Genomic DNA, 20,575 nt, shown 5'->3' with positions numbered 1-20,575 from the left:
GCTCGGTGAAGGAGGGCCTATCGGGCCAGTGGCTTCGTGACTGTGGCCCCGATATGAGCGCCGAGGCTCTCCCAGAGTTTTTCTTACTCTGGCAAAGGCTGGCCAACTTCCATTTGGATCCTGAGCGAGAGGATCTGCCCCTGTGGAGATGGTCGCCTGACGGTTGCTACACCGCCAAGTCGGCCTATGGAGCCTTCTTTGCGGGTCAGGTGAGGGCTCCTATCTCCGATGAGATTTGGCTTTCCCGGGCCCCTTACAGCTGCAAGTTCTTTGCGTGGCTCGCCGCGAAGAACCGATGTTGGACGGCTGATAGACTTCAGAGACGTGGCCTGCCTCATCCGTCGGCCTGCCCTCTGTGCGACCAGGAGCCTGAGTCCCTGCAGCATCTGCTCCTTGGTTGTGTGATGTCGCGAGAGGTCTGGCTTTGGGCCCTTCGCTATTGGGGCAAGGAGGACTGGCTCCCAGCGGCGGACTCTGACCTTCTGGAGTGGTGGTCCTCGCGTACCTACCCGGCTGCCCATAGGCGGGACATGTGGACCGCGATCATCCTAGTGTTCTGGTGTATTTGGCGACACCGGAACGATGTGGTCTTCAATGGCGTGGCGGCGGCGCACCTCACCATAAGAGACAGGATTAGTACGGAGTTTGATAGGTGGCGGCTTGCCAAACTCTTCCGTGGCACTCTTTTCGTTTTTCTTGATCCTAGTCTTCTTCCGTGGCAGCTAGGAGAGTAGGCGTGTGTGGGGAGCTGCTCTCCCTTGTGGGCAGCATCGACTTTGCCTTATTTGGCTTTCTTCTATGCGATTGATACACCTTTCCATGGTGTATCCTCGAAAAAAAAAACTTACGAGATTGATGAGCTAAAGGAGCTGGTTAAGAAGCTTATCAAGGATTCACCATCACCACCGAAGGAGTAATTCATCATTGGTATTGGCATCCCCTTGGTTTGTTCCAAGCTTGGGGGAGTGCCGCGGTATCACATCATCAGTATCTTTTACCTTTTTACTATCAAGTAGTGTCATATCATGAGTAGGGAAGTTATCATATAAGATAGTTTGCAGTGTGGAAGTATCTCTCTTTAGTTAGTTATCTATGTATCTCTTGGTGTGAGTTATCGTTATGGAATATTAATGAGAAGTTTTATCATTTACATATTGCACATCTTATTTTAGTTGCAATCTCTATTATGTGATTGATCTTGTTGTTAGTATTGGTATCACTTTGGGAGCATTGAGTAAATATATTCGGTTTTGGCAAACTTAGCATTGGTCAATAGTAACAACACTTTGAGTTTAAGTAGAAAAGAGAAAATACATGTAGATATGTTGTTTCGTTATCTTTCTTTCTTGTTAGCTATGAGCTTAGTATTCTGAAGTTAAAATTGTTTGTGCTTACAAGGAAGATGCATGATTGGTTCTATCACATGTATATTTGTTTGTTTCCCTCAACTCTTATGCTTGCTAATCAACCTTGCTAGCCAAATACCTGTACTAAAAGGGAATGCTTCTCGTGCATCCAAACCTTTAAACCAAACCTATGCCACCAGTGTCCACCATAACTACCTACTATGTGGTATTTTGCGCCACTCCAAGTAAATATTTCATGTGCTACCTTTAAACAATTCAAAAGTTATCATCCCTTATTTGTGTCAATGTTTTATAGCTCATGAGGAAGTATGTGGTGTTTCATATTTCAATCTTGTTGGGCAGCTTTCACTAATGGACTAGTGGCTTCATCCACTTATCCTATAATTTTGCAAAAAGAGCTGGCAACGGGGTTCCCAGCCCCAATTAATTAACTCTCATTAATAATCCTCTTCACATGTTTTGCTCCGATTCATCGGTAAGCAACTTAATTTTGCAATAGACACTCCTCCATGGTATGTGAAATGTTGGAAGGCACCCGAGGATTCGGTTAGCCATGGCTTGAGAAAGCAAAGGTTGGGAGGAGTGTCATCCTTAAATAAACTAAAGTACATGTGTAAACAAAAGAGAAGAGGGATGATCTACCTTGCTGGTAGAGATAATGTCCTTCATGGGAGCCGCTCTTTGGAAGTCTGTTTGACAAGGGGGTTAGAGTGCCCACTACCATTCGTTGACAACAACAAACACTTCTCAAAACTTTACTTTTATGCTCTCTATATGATTTCAAAACTTGAAAAGCTCTAGCACATGATTTAATCCCTGCTTCCCTCTGCGAAGGTCCTATCTTTTATTTTCATGTTGAGTCAGTAAACCTATTTCCCTCCATCTTAAGAAAGCAATTGAGTTGTTGTGATCCAACCATCTATATTGTGATTTATTTAATCATGTCTTTTATTCTTCCTTGTTCAGTACAAGTTTTATCTGAATGAATATAGCTTTGAAGGTTATCAATGATTATGAGGAGATTATTATGATTGAGTATGCAAGTTTTGCTATAAGCTTTAATATAAGAGCGCTGCTCGATAAATAAGTACAATCTGTTAACTGTTCTCTGACCAAGAACAAAGTTTGCCATCACCAATTATGATTTCCTATGCACCTTTATTTGTGATTTCCTTTTACTTGTTTCAAGTTGAATCATATTGGGAAGTTGTTCACTAGAATGTCTTGTGTGAATTAATATGATGCTTCTTGTCCGTATTTTATTTATCGACTCTTCACTCCATAAACATGTGGTCTTATTTACTGAGTTCAGTTTCGCTTGGGGACAAGCGAAGTCTAAGCTTGGGGGGAGTTGATACGTCCATTTTACATCACTATTTTATATCATAATTTACTGTTATTCATTGATATATTTCATATTTAGCGATGATACTTATGTTATTTCATCTATTTTGCATGTTTCATGATTATTGGAGGATCATTCACCGGAGTCAGGATTCTGCTGGAAAAAGCACCGTCAGAATGCAATATTTCTGGAGATCAACAATTGACGGAAATTACACCGAAGATCTTATTCTTCCAGAAGAATGAGCCAGCCAAAAGGAGGAGCCGAGGAGGGCCGCCATGGCCCCCCCATAGGCCGGTGCGGGCCCTGGCCTGGCCGCGCCGCCTTGTGGGAGGGGGCCCACAGCCCCCTTCGGCCGCCTCTCCTTCGCGTACTTCTTCGCCCCAAAAACCTAAGCACCAGGGAATAATCGCGAAGAGACACAGCCGCCTCTGCGGGGCGGAAAACACCAGAGAGAAAAGAGCTCTCCGGCTGGCAGGAATCCGCCGAGGAAATTCCCTCCCGGAGGGGGAAATCGACGCCATCGTCATCGTCATCGAGCTGGACTTCATTGGGATCATCATCACCATCATCTCCACCATCGACACCGCCATCTCCACCGCTGCACCTCATCACCGCTGTAACATCTAGGGTTGAATCTTGATTGTTTGATAGGGGAAACTCTCCCGGTATTGATTACTCCTTGTTATTGATGCTATTGAGTGAAACCATTGAACCAAGGTTTATGTTCAGATTGTTATTCATCATCATATCACCTCCGATCATGTTCCATATGATGTCTCGTGAGTAGTTCGTTTAGTTCTTGAGGACATGGGTGAAGTCTAAATGTTAGTAGTGAACTATGTTGATTAATATTCAATGGTTTGATATTTAAGTTGTGGTGTTATTCTTCTAGTGGTGTCATGTGAACGTCGACTACATGATACTTCACCTTTATGGGCCTAGGGGAATGCATCTTGTATTCGTTTGCTAATTGTGGGGTTGCTGGAGTGACAGCAACCTGAACCCCCATTGGTATATCGATGCAGGAGGGATAGCAGGATCTCGAGTTTAAGGTCTGTGGTTAGATTTATCTTAATTACTTTCTTGTATTTGCGGATGCTTGCAAGGGGTATAATCACAAGTATGTATTAGTCCTAGGAAGGGCGATGCATTAGCATAGGTTCACCCACACAACACTTATCAAAACAATGGAGATTAATCAACTATATGAAGCGAAAGCACTAGACTAAATTCCCGTGTGTCCTCAAGAACGTTTGGTCATTATAAGTAAACAAACCGGCTTGTCCTTTGTGCTAAAAAGGATTGGGCCACTCGCTGCAGTTATTACTCTCGCATTTTACTTACTTGTACTTTATTCATCTGCTATATTAAAACCCCATGAATACTTGTTTGTGAGCATTTACAGTGAATCCTTCATCGAAACTGCTTGTCAACACCTTCTGCTCCTCGTTGGGTTCGACACTCTTATTTATTGAAAGTACTACGATACACCCTTATACTTGTGGGTCATCAGGGGGCTGGGTGGATCAGAGGCTCAACAACCTCGTGTTTTCCACTAGTGTGGACCGTACTGATATCTTATTTTTAGGGCAAGAAATACGAACCATGAAAAAATAGTGAAATATTTAAATACAAATCCACTCTGATATGAAAAGTTTGACTACGACAATTTTACTAGCTTCGATTGGGGCGAGGATATCGTCCGCTCAGTCGAGTGATTATGTAGCCATCGCTTTTAATTTGTTGTGCTTTTACGATTCTTTAACCCATTTATATTAATGATTATTAATAGATTACATGATGCTTTTGCACAAAAAAATATATAGATGTACTCAAACTACAAAAGTAAAAAAAAAATTAAAAAGATGCATCGCCGGTGCATTTCAGATGCGATGATCTACTAAAAACACCCACTATTTTTACAAAGATAATATATTAATACTATAGAGATGCAAATTATACCTATCCTCTACAACAACGAAATATCCTGAACACATTCAAGATGCACATAGTCCTACTAAAAAAAGAAGAATAAAAACAAATATAAAAGATCCTGCTATGGTGATCACAGCCTTGTAGTTGCAACACAAACCACTACCAAGACATCAACTGGAGTCACTGATATGTCGCAAACGTATCTATAATTTTTGATGATCCATGCTTGTTTTACACCAATTCCAATATGTTTTGTTTACACTTCATGACACTTTTAAATATTTTCCGGTGACAAGATGCCACAGTGCCAGTTCTTTGTTTTCTGTTGTTTTGTATTTCGAAAAGTTGTACAGGAAATATTCTCGGAATTGGACGAAACAAAAGCCAATGTTGCTATTGTACCGAAACGAATACGGAGTCCAGAGGATAGACGGAGGGGGGACAGGGGCCGGCCAGACCATGCCTAGGCACGGCCTGGCCCTGGCTCGCGCCTAGGGGTGGTCTGGGTCCACCTGGCGCCCACCGCCCTCGCCCTTCCGCCTATAAATCCCCTTCGACGAGAAAACCCTTAATATACAAGCCTCCGTCCACGAAAAGATCCATCGCCGCTGCCATCGTCCGACAAGTTTCGGGGGTTAGAAGTTCATGTTCTGGCACCCTGCCGGGACGGGGATCGACCCCCGGAGCCATCTCCATCGACTCCACCGCCTCCACTTCGACTCCATGATGGTTCGTGAGTAGTCCCTACCTGGACTACTGGTTCTTGGTTGTAGCTAGTTGGTACTCTCTCTCCCTTGTACTTCAATACAATGATCTCATGAGCTGCCTTACATGATTGAGATCCATATGATGTAATCGGTGTTGTGTTTGTTGGGATCCGATAAATTGTGGAGTTGTGATCAGATTGTTCATCATATTATCATACTACTATTATTTAAGATCTTGCATGCTATCTGGTACTTGTACGTACCTTGATCAAGTAGTTGCATGTATCTCCAAGAGGGAGTATTTATGCTCGATAGTAGGTTCATGTCTCTAGTTTTCTAGGAGAGTGATGTTTAACTTCTAAGATTGTAGATATGTTGTTGCTACTAGGGAACAACAATATTTTGTCTAAGGATGGTTCTATTGTTTACTTTACACACATTGTTTAATGCGATTATCTGTTGCTTGAAACTTAATACTGGAAGGTGTTCGAATGATAACCTGAAGGTGGATTATTAGTCATAGATACAGTTGGATTACAATCTATGTATTATGTTGTAATGCTCAATTAAATACTACAGTAACCTTTATCTTATGATAGCATGCATTGCCATACCCTCACAATTATCAATTGTCCAACTGTAATTTGTTCACCCAACACATGTTATTTAGAGAGTTACCACTAGTGTAGATAGCTGGGAACCCCGGTCCTTCTGTCATCATCATAGCTCTACAGTCAACTCCACACTGGAATATTTTCTGGTGCCATCTCCTCTGTGTTACTGCTACTACTGATGTGTTACTCTTGCTCTCATATTACTGCTGCTTTCACATCACTCTTGTTACTAGTGCTTTTTCAGGTGCAGCTGAATTGACAACTTCGCTGTTAAGGCTTATAAGTATTATTTACCTCCCCTTGTGTCAAATCAATAAATTTTGGTTTTACTTCCCTCGAAGACTGTTGCGATCCCCTATACTTATGGGTCATCAAGACTATTTTGTGGCGTCGTTGCCGGGGAGACATAGCTCTACTCATAAGTTCACCTCGGGAGTACCCTTCACCTCTCTCTCTGTTTTTTATTTTATTTTATTTTGTCTTGTCTAGTTTATTCGTGCTTAGTTTATTTCTGTTTAGTTGTGTTTTGTTTAGTTTACTTTTGTCTATTTTATTTTTGTCTTGTTTTATTTTTCTTATATACCCTAAAATCCATAAAAAATTGAAAAACCGAAAATGTAAAAAACTATTGTTATGGAAGAACCTGCTAGACCCTCTATAGAAAATTTTATAAAGTATAGAGAATCATATAAGGGAAAAGTCATGAGAGCCGTGTTAAAAAAGTTGGATCTAATTGCTAAAATTTTGCTCAAACGCCATGATATAAATTGTTGCTCTAAAAATGAGATTGGAGGGGTCTTGAATTTATCTTGGAGCCCCATACCTCTTGAGAATGATCAACCATCTTGTTATAAAATTGTTAAAAATGGGTTTGAATGTTTTAATCTCACTATTTCTGAGCTTGATAAAAAATATGTGCTTGTAGATCATGAAGAGCATGCTTTGTGTGATGGTTATATTGGTGAGTTTATTCATGATGCTACTTAAAATTATTATGAGTGGGGAAAATATGGTTGTAGAAGTTTTCATGGTACTAAAACACCTCTCTATATGCTGAAAGTTTTGAAGTTACTCTTATTTTATCTTCCTATGTTTGTCACTTTTTTCTTTGTGAATTTATTTGTGTACAAGATTTCTATACATAGGAAATTGGTTAGACTTAAATGTGTTTCATATTTTCTCTTTTATGCTCTCTTTTACTTCAATTCATATTTTTTATATGAGCATCTTCTCAAACTACTGAGCCTGGATAAAAGGCATTAAAGAAAAGCACTTATGGGAGACAACCCAATGTTTTTATTTCTGTAATTTTTCTTTTATGTTGAGTCTTGGAAGTTATTACCTCTGTAATAAAATCTTCTTATCATTTTTATTTCGTTTTTGTGCCAAGAATAGCCTCTAATAGGAAGAAAGTAAGATTGGGGGAAGTTGCTGTCCTGAAATCAGATTTTGTGCTGTCACCATAAAAATACGTATGAAACGGAATTTTGAGCTGCAATTTTTTTTTCATATGCCCCAGGTTATTATCTAACTTTTTTTAGTTGACCACTTTTCGAGATGAGCAACATAAGATTTTCGGAAAAATCTATCTTTACCTGTTGTTCTGCTTTGACAGATTTCTATCACCATTTGCATTTGCCGCTTGATCTCTTTCTTATTTTTTTAGTTCTTTTGAGAGAATGATCTTTTCAAAGAAATTTGTATAGTAGCTAAATGTTTTAATAGATATTTTATTTATGTTAGAACTGAACCAAGTGGATTTATTATTTTGATTATACTAATGTTGCTAATGAGAATTGTGTGAAGTTTTGTATGAAGGAAGTTTTCATGTGTAGGGAAAGAAGAATGATGTGATGAGATGAAGTATGGACAAAAGCTCAAGCTTCGGCATGCCCCTGCACCCCAAGAAATATACAAGAGGTACAAGCGTCAAATCTTGGGGATGCCCAAGGCATCCCCTTCTTCATTGACTTTCAATACGCTATATTTTTATTGCTTCATATGCTATGCGTTGTTCTTGGAGCATCTTTGTTTGTGTTTTTAGTTTTCTTTTGTTTTGTTTTGTGTAGCATATGGTTGGACCCCAACATATTTGTTTTGGAGAGAGACACTGTTTTCGTTCCATAGAACACTCTAGTTTTCACTCTTATTGTTCTGCGGGTGTTCTAGTTTTCTGGTACTGCGTTTAGCTCTTGGTTTTCGATTCTTATTTTGTTCAGAGCTCGTTAGTTTATGTATGATTACCTCTCTGGTCCATATTGATTTTCATCTCTTGGAGCTATTTCAAATAAGTTGATTGCTGTAGTAGACGAGTAAAATGTTTCATGTCTATAGTGATGCAAAAAAAGAGAGCTTGTTTAGACTGTGGCATAGACTTTGGCATGTCATGTTAGATGTTATTCTTATCATATGCTTAGTAATTATTGTTGTATCATGACTTATCTCAAATATCTGAGAGTGTTTAATGCGTCATTGAAAGAATTGTGTGTTGTTTCCATCATACAAAAGCATAGTATTGTGGTATTCTCCTTTAATGATGTTATTGGGTCGACTTGGCGCATGCTTACACCATGTTATGACTACAAACCAGTCACCTTAAGCCTCTATGATCATTTAGTTTTTTACTTGTAATATCACTTTATGCTTTGATTAATAATGTTTTATCGCTATGCATGATTATGGCCATTATTGCTCATTTAGTTGGTCACTCCCAGTCTTTGCTAGCCTTCGCCTGTACTGAGTATGAGCTCTACTCGTGCATCCAACTACCAAAAACCAAAGTTTGCAAATTGTGTCCATCATACCAACCTATATGTGGTATTTCACCGTCACTCCAAAGTAAATTGCTTGTGTGCTACCTTTAAAACCTTAAAAATAGTTACATGTTTTGTGTTTTGTTTTAGCTCATGAGTAAGTATTGAATGGTTTATTGTATTTTCATGACTTCACACCTTGAATAAGCATGAATAATGTGCTAAAGTCCCTTAATACTGCAAAAGAGCAATGCAATTGGGTGCCCATCCCAAATAAAATATAAAATAAACAAATAAACAAATAATGCTCCACACATTAGGTACTGGAGAGATCCTAAATAATGGTGTGCAATGGAGAACTACATGGGAGCCGCTCTTGAGGTTACTATATGAAAGGATGATAGATTGTTTTTTTGACCCTAGACTGTGAGGCAAAGCCCCACAGCAAATTTTATTTATTTAAGTAAAGAAACAAAGTTTACAATATATACAAAAAAAGAAGGTAACTAAACTATGTATCTAAGGCAGAGACCTAATCCAAGCAAGCAGACTATCCTTATGTTTAGCTTTAGTTCTATATTGCAGCAGAGTTATATCCTGGATGAATTTGCTTCTCCACTTAGTGAAAGAGCACTTCTCATTTCTAAAGATTTTCCCATTTCTAAGAATCCATATATTCCAACATGCAGTCATCAGCACTTCCATAAAGAAAGGGCGTCCAAAACTCCTTCTAGCCTGATCCAACACTTCTTGCAAGTAATCATGTGGCTTCCATTCTATCTGCAAGTAGTTCCAAATTCTCACACTGAAGTTACACTCGAAAAATAAGTGAATTCGATCCTCATAGTTCTTCCCTGGACATAGAACACAGTGTGTATCATCCGTCACCTTCCAATGTCTCCTCTTTAATAAATCTCTTGTATTCAGTCTATCTGACAGCAATAACCAAGCGAACACCTTTGTCTTCATGATACAACAAGAATTCCAGAGCCACTTGTATATCCTAGGAACCTGTATATGTGAGTGAATGTGTGTATAGAAACTTCTAGCTGAATACTTCTCTCCCCAACAATATTTCCAAACATCTTTACTTTCAGATAATGGGTTACTCTGCATAATATCCTGTAACGCCACCAACTCCTGATAAGCTTGAAGTGATAAAGGCCTATGAAATAGATTCCCCATCTCCTGAACCTGATAAGCTTGAGCCACTGAACAATTTTCATTGATCACAAAAGAAAAAAGTCTGGGAAACCTTGTACACATAGGCTGAGAGGAGTTTTGTATTTCCCAGTTATCAGACCAAAATAATAAAGTATCTCCTCTTCCATGTTTCACCTTAGCCACACCTCTAAAATTATCCACCTGCTTTATTACATCCTTCCACCAGAAAGAACCACAAATGTGCTCTGCATGCGGAACTTTCCCTTGGTAGTAGGCTTCCCAAACCAAATTTACCCAGGGCAGATCCTGTTTATTATAAAACTTGTCAAGGAACTTGATAAGCAGGGCTGCATTCTGTTTCTGGAAATCCACAATCCCCAATCCTCCCTTGAGCTTAGGCTTACAGATCATTTCCCAAGCTGCCAATGAGTGTTTAGGCTCTCCCTCCTTATCTCTCCACAAACATTGTCTTAGAATTCTGTCCAACTGCTTAGTCAACCCCACTGGCAGTTGCAAGGAACAGAGAAAATGCAGTGGCATGGATGCCGAGCGAGAATTTATCAACTGTAATCTAGCACCTTGGGAAAGAAAACTAGAGCTAGCAGTCAGTTTTCTTTCAAGCCTACATACCAGTGGTGATAATTCTGTAAATGTTGGCTTTGTTGTACCCAAAGGCAGACCCAGATAAGTAAAAGGCATTTTGCCTACCTGACAACCAAACAAAATAGACAACTCCTGAATCCTATCATCAGTCACATTAATAGGCAGCATGTAAGATTTTTCATAATTAATCTTTAAACCAGTGGATGCTGAAAATTTCTGCAAAGTTTCCTTAAGTGCCAACAACTGCTCCTCATCAGCAGGCAAGATTAAAAGTGTATCATCTGCATACTGTACAATAGGGAAATCTTCATCACTTGTTTCAATAGGTCTGGAAAGAGTGCCATGAAGCACCATGTCATTCACTGCTGACTGTAGTAAATCTGACCCAAAAATGTAAAACAAAGGTGATATTGGATCACCTTGTCTAACTCCACGTTTACATTCAAACTGCTTTCCCGGTATTCCATTCAGCAAAATGGAAGAAGTACCCGAGGACATAATAGCCTTAGCCCAATTGATCCATTTCTTATTGAATCCCTTGAATTCCATAACTTTCAAAATAGCCTCATGCTCTATTGTATCAAAAGCTTTCGCAAAATCAAGCTTCAAGATGACTATTGGACGTTTTGAGCTCTGACAAAGGTGAAGATATTCAAAAGACCAAGCTAAGCAATCCTGGATAGATCTATTTCTTAAAAACCCATACTGATTTTTATGTATGCAATCCAAAATCTTCCCTTGCAGACGATTTGCAGCCAATTTTGTCAAGAATTTAATACACACATTTGTCAAAGATATAGGACGAAAATCATTAACCCTGACAGACACCTGCTTCTTTGGTACTAGAGTAATGTATGAACCATTAATATTTGCCAACTGAATTGATTCATCATGAAAGTCTGCTGCCAATTTATAAAAATCTTCCTTCACTATGTGCCAACATTTCTTCAAAAACATTCCATTAAAACCATCTGGTCCAGGAGCCCTGTCCACTGGCATTTCCTTTATGACTTCATCCATCTCCTTTTGCTCAAAAGGTTTAGTAAGCTCTTCCAAATCATCTCTCTTCTGCAAAATTCTTCCAAGATCAAACTGCATAGAGATACCTTGGGAACATCCCATTCTATTCTTGTACTCAGACCAGAGCATACCAGACCATTGTGTCATGATCATTTATTTCGAGCACCCTCCTCATTAATCAACATAGCAATGGTATTTCTTCTATATCTCTCAGTTGCCATTGCATGAAAGAATTTTGTGTTGTCTTCTCCTTGTTTGATCCACCTAATAGTACACCTCTTTTTCCAGTAATTGCACTCAGCCAAAAGCAACTCATCTAGATGCAACTTGACTATACTCCTAAAATTAAACTCCACTCTGTAAAGAGGCCTCAACTCTTCCAATGTGTCCAGGGCCAAAATCACTTCATTGCATTTTTGAATCAGACCTTTTAACTTAGCCAAGCTCACATGCCACTTTTTCAGTTCATACCTCAACATCTTGAGCTTGTCAGCCAATTTAGCTGAACTGTACTTTTTGCTTGACTCCTTTGCCCAAGAGCTCGTTACACATTCCAAAAACCCGGGCATATCCACCCAGTAATTATCAAATCTAAAAATTCTGGCTTTTGGAATATTTGTGTCTATGTTAACTACACAGGGCACATGGTCAGATCCATTCTTGGCTAGAGGAATCACCATAGTGTTTGGGTAGGAGGAAATCCAATTTGCACTGGTAAGGAACCAATCCAATTGCTCAAGTAGTGGGTCCTTTTGCATGTTTGACCATGTGTAAGCACGACCTTTTATTGGAATTTCAAGCAAGCCAAGATGACCAATGATTTCATTGAACAAAAACATATCATTAATATCCCCACCAGGCTTATTTCTGTTATCTTGTGACCTCATCAAGTTGAAATCTCCCAACAGCAACCAATTGGCTTCAGTAGGATGATAGATTGTTGATGCCATTCGTTGACATAGACATACATACCTCTCAAATATATTTTCAACACCTCTATTGCATTTCAAAATAAAAAGCTCTAGCACATGAGTAATCTTGCTTCCCTCTACGCAGAGACTTTCTTTTACTTTTATGTTGAGTTTTCATCTTCTTGCTTTATGCACCACTAAGAGAGCATAGTTGTCATTCTGAGTATAATGTGCATAGTCCCAAAATTTATTATTGATTGATTCATGATTATGACTATTACTTGTTCTCAAATTATTTGTATCTAGTCACCCTCTAAACTTTAAAGGTGTCCTGGCATTTATGTTTTGCTACTTCATAAAGGACCAGTTGAATACCACTTTGCTATGTTTTCGCTATGCCCATAAACAAACAAGTTGCTTTCAGTGCATTATTACTCACGGTCTTTTATTTGAGTTACTTCTCATGTTATAACATATAGTTGCTAAGCTCGATCTATGGTTAGAATTATATCTATCATGCCTATGTTTAGAGTACTTTGATCTTATCTCACAATGCTTTTACAATAACTTGATCAAGATTGTGTTGGCCTCATATAACCTCAAAAATTATCTTTGTTATCACTTACCTACTCGAGGACGAGCAGGAGTTAAGCTTGGGGATGCTTGATACGTCGCAAACATATCTTTAATTTTTGATGCTCCATGCTTGTTTTACACCAATTCCAATATTTTTGTTTACACTTCGTGGCACTTTTATACATTTTCCGGCACTAACCTATTGACAAGATGCCACAGTGTCAGTTCCCTATTTTCTGCTGTTTTGTATTTCAGGAAAGTTGTACAGGAAATATTCTTGGAATTGGACGAAACAAAAGCCAAAGTTGCTATTTACCGAAACGAAGATGGAGTCCAGAGGATAGACGGAGGGGGGCCAGGGGCCGGCTAGATCATGCCTAGGCGTGGCCAGGCCCTGGCCCGTGCCTAGGGGTGGTCTAGGCCCACCTGGCGCCCACCGACCTCGCCTTTCCGCCTATAAATTCCTTCCATGAGAAAACCCTGAATATACAAGCCTCCGTCCACGAAAAGTTTCGTCGCCGCTGCCATCGTCCAGAACAGTTTCAGGGTTCCGGCACCCTGCCGGGACAGGGATCGACCCCCGGAGCCATCTCTATCGACTCCAACGCCTCCACTTCGACTCCATGATGGTTCGTGAGTAGTTCCCCCTGGACTACGGGTTCTCGGCTGTAGCTAGTTGGTACTCTCTCTCCCATGACTTCAATACAATGATCCCATGAGCTGCCTTACATGATTGATATCCATATGATGTAATCGGTTATGTGTTTGTTGGGATCCGATAAATTATGGAATTTTGATAAGATTGTTCATCATATTATCATACTACTGTTATTTAAGATCTTGCATGCTCTCTGATACGTGTAGTTACCTTGATCAAGTAGTTGCATGTATCTCCAAGAGGGAGTATTTATGCTCGATAGTAGGTTCATGCCTCTAATTTTCTAGGAGAGTGGCGTTTAATTTCTAAGATTGTAGATGTGTTGTTGCTACTAGGAATAAAACAACAATATTTTGTCTAAGGATGATTCTATTGTTTACTTTACAAATATTGCTTAATGCGATTATCTGTTGCTTGCAACTTAATACTGGAAGGGGTTCGGATGATAACCTGAAGGTGGATTATTAGTCATAGACGCAGTTGGATTACGGTCTATGTATTATGTTGTAATGCCCAACTAAATACTACAGTAACCTTATTATCATAACATGCATTGTCATGCCCTCACAATTATCAATTGCCCAACTGTAATTTGTTCACCGAACACATGTTATTTGGAGAGTTGCCACTATTGTAGATAGCTGGGAACCCCGGTCCTTCTGTCATCATCATTGCTCTATAGTCAACTCCGCACTGGAATATTTTCTGGTGCCATCTTCTCTGTGTTACTGCTACTGTTGATGTGTGATGACCCACAAGTATAGGGGATCGCAACAGTCTTCGAGGGAAGTAAAACCCAAATTTATTGATTCGACACAAGGGGAGACAAAGAATACTTATAAGCCTTAACAACTGAGTTGTCAATCCAGCTGCACCTAGAAAAGCACTAGTAACAGGGGTGATGTGAAAGCAGCAGTAATATGAGAGGAATAGTAACACTAACACAGCAGCAGTAACAGTAACACATAGGCGATGACACCAGAAAATAGTTGATACTACTTCCAATGACATATATGACCGAGTGAGTATTTGATGATGACAGATGGACCGGGGTTCCCAGCTATCTACACTAGTGGTAACTCTCCAATAACAAGTGTTGGGTGAACAAATTACAGTTGGGCAATTGATAGGATTGAAATAGCATTAAGACAGAACATCCAGTCTATTAATTATACGTAGGCATGTTTTCCATATATAGTCATACGTGCTCGCAATGAGAAACTTGCACAACATCTTTTGTCCTACCAGCCCGTTTGCAGCGGGGCCTCAAGGGAATCTACTGGTAATTAAGGTACTCCTTTTAATAGAGCACCGGAGCAAAGCATTAGCACTTAGTGAAAACATGTGACCTCATATCTAAACCTTCCCCTCCGGTTATCCCAGTTATTGTCACTCTGGGGCCTCGGGTTCCGGACAGAGACATGTGCAAACAACTTGTAGATACAATCTAAGCAATAATTATAGAGCTCAAATCTAAGATCATGCCACTCGTGCACTAGTGACAAGCATTAAACACAACAAGGTTGCAGCAACAATAACTTCACAAACTTATATAGATAGACAGATCATAATGTAACAATTCATCGGATCCCAACAAATACAACACCGATTACATCAGATGGATCTCAATCATGTAAGGCAGCTCATGAGATCATTGTATTGAAGTACATGGGAGAGAGAGTACCAACTAGCTACTCGCTAGAACCCGTAGTCCATGGGGGAACTACTCACGGAGCATGATGGAGGCGGTGGCGTCGATGGAGAAGGCTCCGGGGGTCAATCCCCGTCCCGGCAGGGTGCCGGAACAGGACCTTCTGACCCCCGAAACTAGGTTTCGATGGCGGCGGCGCTCCGGGAGTTCTTCTGGAATATGATCGGTCTCTTTAGGGTTTTCACGTCGGGAGGATTATATAGGCGAAAGGGCGATGTCGGTGGGCGCCCGAGGGGCCCACCTCATAGGCTGGCGCGGTAGGAGGTGGGGCCGCGCCGCCAGGTGAGGTGGCCACCTCGTGGCTCCTCTTCGTCTCTCCTTCAGACTCCGTGACGGTGCTGGAAAAATAGGGACTTGGCCTTTTGTTTCGTGCAATTCCGAGAATATTCACAGAAGTAATTTTCTGGAACCAAAAACAACAGAAAACAGGAACTGGCACTTCGGCATCTTGTTAATAGGTTAGTCCCGGAAAATGCATAAAAATGATATAAAGTGTATATAAAACATGTGACATTGATATATAAAACAAGCATGAAACATCATAAATTATAGATACGTTGGAGACGTATCAATGTGTTACTCTTGCTCTCATATTACTGCTACTTTCACATCACTCTTGTTACTAGTGCTTTTCTAGGTGCAGCTGAATTGACAACTCCGCTGTTAAGGCTTATAAGTATTCTTTGTCTCCCTATACTTGTGTCGAATCAATAAATTTGGGTTTTACTTCCCTCGAAGACTGTTGCGATCCCCTATACTTGTGGGTCATCATGCACACACTTAAAACAATGCATTCAACAAAGGCATTCAACCTTAGATTTCCACCCTAGAGCAAGTCTGCTCTGTCAAAGCAATGCCTTCAACAAGGCTATTACCAGACACAACCAATTAAGGTCAGACCTTGGATTTTCACCCTGAAAGACAAGACTTTGTACTCCTCCTATGAAGTCGCCCCCGCTTGTCGATTCCGGAGCTACAAGTCAAGTAACACCAGTCAAAGTCCTCATTTCCCGAAGACACAGTCCACCATTACTAGACTTCAGCCACTATGATATTCTCCGCCACTGACTTCACCATGAAAATTGAAACATCGACATATCCCATGATGGCATCGGACAACAAAGCTTCGCGTCAACCCCTCCTGAAGTCACGCGGCCAGAAAAATGGGTGCACATGACCGGATCTCATCCGATCCAACAATCTACATGTATCTCACGCTAATGAGGATTGCCAGCGGAGCCTTCCGAAACTCGTCATCGACTAGATCAATGAGGAAAGTCCTCAAGTAGAACACCATCTTGGCGCAAATAGAACCTAGGATGGCCACCATTATTCAGAAATTCGAGGGCACCACATACTTCTGGCCTCAACCCGCTTGGGCCATGGAGGCCACATGCAGGCTATGGCTAGAGGATGCCTCACGTCCCGACCCACCTCGAACGCCGTTGGACATGGCCTTCTCCACGCGCCACCAGACGGTCCATCATCTCGGTGAAGGGTCTTGGTGGGATCCCAGATCTGTAGCACCGCCCCCTCCACTGATCGCCGCCGTGCACCATAGAAGGAGGAGAACAATGTCGCCGCCTCGACCGGGGCTCTGCCCCGACTGACACCCGCGACGGGAAGCCTCGCGCCACCCCAACTTTGCTCAACCACCGTCGCCACCCTCAGCCCCCCCCCCCCCAACACCTTCACCGACAGCAGCGGCGGCGAAGATCTACTTGAGAAGTGATTCGGCGCTAACCCTGGCGCTTCCTTGGGAGAGCATGGGAAGAATGGCATGGTCCGCTTCATAAATTCCACAAGGCCCAATGCTTCAAACATCGAACGAAAAGCCTGTAGGAACGCACCCATTCTAGAGTTTTCTCCTACTTATCGCTCTAAGCATGCGCTGCAGCGCTTCGCCTACGCGGTCAGGGTAATGGGCCGGGCCGAGTTGTACGACTGCTACGTCCCTTTCAGCTTTATGGTGAGTCGCTCCGCTCGGTTTTACCAATTTTTAACATTTTTTAAAATCAAATAAATTTAAAAATTGAATAATTTTCGAATTTGAAGAATATCAAAATTGAACAATTTTCAAATTTAAAAAATTTCAAAACTAAAAAATATTGAAAATCGAACAATTTTCAAATTTTGAAGAGCTTTCAAATCTGAAAGAAAAAATGAAAGCATAAGAGACAGAAAGCAAGAAAAACAAAAACGGGTAAAAAATGGGAAAACCGAAGGAACCATAGAACCAAAGAAACCGCGCTAGAAGCTTCTAAAAAATATCGTGAAAGCGGAAAAGAAAACCCCGCTGAAACCCAGCATACTGTTGATGTTGCTGAACGTTAAATAGGCCGGCCCAGTAAGAGCGCTGCGTGGGCGTGCGCCTGCGTGTTTCGTGCAGGCATTGAGCGATAAATAGGAATTGGCTCGCTGCACCGGGCAAATCGTGGCACGAACAAATCGGACGATCGATTCTATCGGCCGAGACGCAAGAGAAGTGAGCAACAGAAAATCCCAACACCAGCCGTTTGCTTAAAAACTGAAAATTGTTCCTTCCAATGGCGGCAAACCGCAAACGAAATACGGAGTAGATACGGCAGAAATTACCGGAAGTCACCGGCCAGCAAAGCGCCGCCGATCCCATCAGGAACGGAAGTCACGCAAAATGAATTCTACCGGAAACGCTCCAGCGATGTCTCGGCTGCATACGGCCAGCTACCATGAGCTCTCACCGTGTGACCGCGTACCGCCTGGTACCAGCCACAACACAACGGGTGCTAGTAGCTTGTTCGTATTCCCGGCCGCCGGTTCCCATAAATACCCTCCCTCCCGGCTTCACGCGTTCCACCCCCTTCATCTCTCTCGTCCCCACCGATATCTCGGTCTCCAAGAATGGCAGCCGCGCGCAATCTCCTCCCTCTCCTGACGCTCCTCCTCTTCGCGGCGGCGGCGCCGGCCCCCTCTGCGGCGACCAAGTTCGTCGTCGGCGACAAGCAGAACTGGGCGCCCAACGTCAACTACACCGCCTGGCCCGACAAGTACCACTTCCATGTCGACGACTGGCTCCGTACGCATCTCACCTCGCTCTCTCCCTCTCTCCGGTCCTCCCCACTTCCATGGCCGTCGTATCGATCGACCTGATTGATCCTGCTTGCGTGCGCAGAGTTCAACTACGAGAAGGGCATGTACGACGTGGTGCAGGTGGCCGACGAGGCGGCGTACCAGAAGTGCGACCCGAGCAACCCTGTCGTCAGCTACAACCGGGGCCGCAACTACGTCATCCAGCTCAACCGCACCGGCCGCTACTACTTCATCTGCAGCCGCGGCTACTGCTGGAACGGCATGAAGGTCACCGTGCTCGTCGAGCCGCGCCCCGCGCCGCCGCCGTCAGCCATAGCGCCGTCCTCCAGCGGCGCCGCCGTCTCCGCCGGGCTTTCGTCGTGGGCTCTCGCGGCTGCTGCCGCCTCGCTGTGCGCGGCGGTTTTGGGTTTGCCGTTTGCGGCGTGATGGAGACGGATTGCGATTTGTTCGATCACGGTAGTATTGCGCCGTCCAGGCTCTTAACTCATTTGTCATGTGTGGCCATGTATGGAAAGTACTTACTGACTAAGGTAGCGTGCTTTGATGAATCGCGATTCCCGGTTTGACATTTGCGCGATTTCAGCGTTTTGCTTCCGGCATTTTTGTATGTAGTATTGCATACACGCAACGACGCAAATGTAAAAGAAACAAAACAGCACATGCAAGTGTTGGAACAAAAATACTCCTGGTGGGTTAAATCATGAAGGGAGAAAAGAATAACGGATACAATATGCACCTAAAAAACAGATCATGAATGAAAAATATACACATTATTGTAGAGAATCCACTTAGGACTTAAATTCACAACTCGAGAGACACGAAATTCTCCAGATTTACAGTCATGTCACTCTTCGAATTTCTAGTGTGGGCTTTATATCGATTGAAGATATGAATTGTGTGTGTGTGTTCTTCATGCAATCCTGCATCACCAGTTCGCTACACGTCCACGCATTTACACACTCGTAAGTCACAACTAAGTTACTTCGCAAAAAAAAGTCACAACTAAGTTGCATGTGGTAATTGCCATAATCTTAGTTTGCATCTCCTCTCTCAAGCATGTCGTCAGAGTCGGAGCTGTCAGTCCCTGCGTGAGGTGTCACCTATTTCGCATAGGCCGGCTTGAGATTCACGATGTCGCTATGGCGAGGTCTTCGGTGGTCGTTTCTTTAGGGAAGTCAGAGTCGTTGTAAAGTGAAGATGATGACGCTGGTGGACAACCTCGACGTCTCGCTTTAGTGGTGTGTGTGCAGCCTATGTGGGTAGCCAGGGTGGATGTGTGCCTCCGTGAAGGTCATGTCCACGAAGGTTGGCGAGGGTATTTTGTACCGGTTTTGGCAGGTTTTTCATGAATAAACCGGTCATCTATTTTTTCTTTATTAATAAAATGGCAAGTTTTTTTTGCCTTGGTCCAAAGAAAAATTGTAGTTTGCGGGTTGACCGTGGGTGTTTTTTTTGAACGTGAACACTCAACCCACATAGTGCGGACTCGAGGTTGATGTGGTCGATAACAGCTTGTGCCCAGGCACCCACCACCACTGCTCGCATCCCTCCTGGTCCTTGTTCTTGGGTGGCACTAGTTGTTGATGCCTACATTTAATTAGGATGACTAGCACATGTGCCAATTACATGGCTAGTCCGCCAGCCGATATTTTGCGTGCTGTGAGTAACGTATTGTCTCCACTTCCAAGCATCCCCTGTGGGATGGGTCACCCTAAAGGCGTCAGACAAGTTATTGGGTCTCGCCGGACAAAACGAGTCGTATGGGATGGGCCGCAACTTGGTATGCTCTAACCCTTCACACAGAAGGGTATTCTGGACTTTTGCCTCATCCATGTAATGGTAATTTTGACATATTCTCTGAACGTAGTTTCTAGTCCCCACCCGATTTCCCGATCAAGGGCAAGTCATCATCTCCATAGTACTATTACACAACCGTTGTTGCTTCCTCTTTCCATGCATCATGTGTCGCCGCGTACGTTTGTGCAGAGATGCTTGGCTCCTTGGCCACCGGCGAGCCTCTCAGTCATCCGCCGTATCAGTACTTGGAAAGTTCGTGCAAAACGAAAACATTCATCACTTCACACCACCGACAGCTATGAAGCAGGAGTATTGTGTTCATTCTTCGGCATCTTGCAACTT

The 20,575-nt window shown here is 42.4% G+C and overlaps 1 protein-coding gene across 1 annotated transcript; it reads left to right on the top strand.

The window, feature by feature from the left end:
• The first annotated feature begins 18,247 nt into the window (after window positions 1-18,247).
• On the top strand, window positions 18,248-18,862 carry LOC124663163 (mavicyanin-like). The gene is made up of 2 exons (XM_047200892.1): window positions 18,248-18,422; window positions 18,519-18,862. The coding sequence occupies exons 1-2, from the start codon at window positions 18,248-18,250 to the stop codon at window positions 18,860-18,862; spliced, it is 519 nt and encodes a 172-aa protein (XP_047056848.1).
• Window positions 18,863-20,575: the final 1,713 nt, after the last annotated feature.

This window comes from Lolium rigidum, chromosome 6 (genome assembly GCF_022539505.1).
Source record: "Lolium rigidum isolate FL_2022 chromosome 6, APGP_CSIRO_Lrig_0.1, whole genome shotgun sequence".
In the NCBI taxonomy this organism is placed as follows: domain Eukaryota; kingdom Viridiplantae; phylum Streptophyta; class Magnoliopsida; order Poales; family Poaceae; genus Lolium; species Lolium rigidum.
The sequence above is the reverse complement of the archived record's forward strand: the minus strand, read 5'-3'. Positions and strand labels throughout refer to the sequence as shown.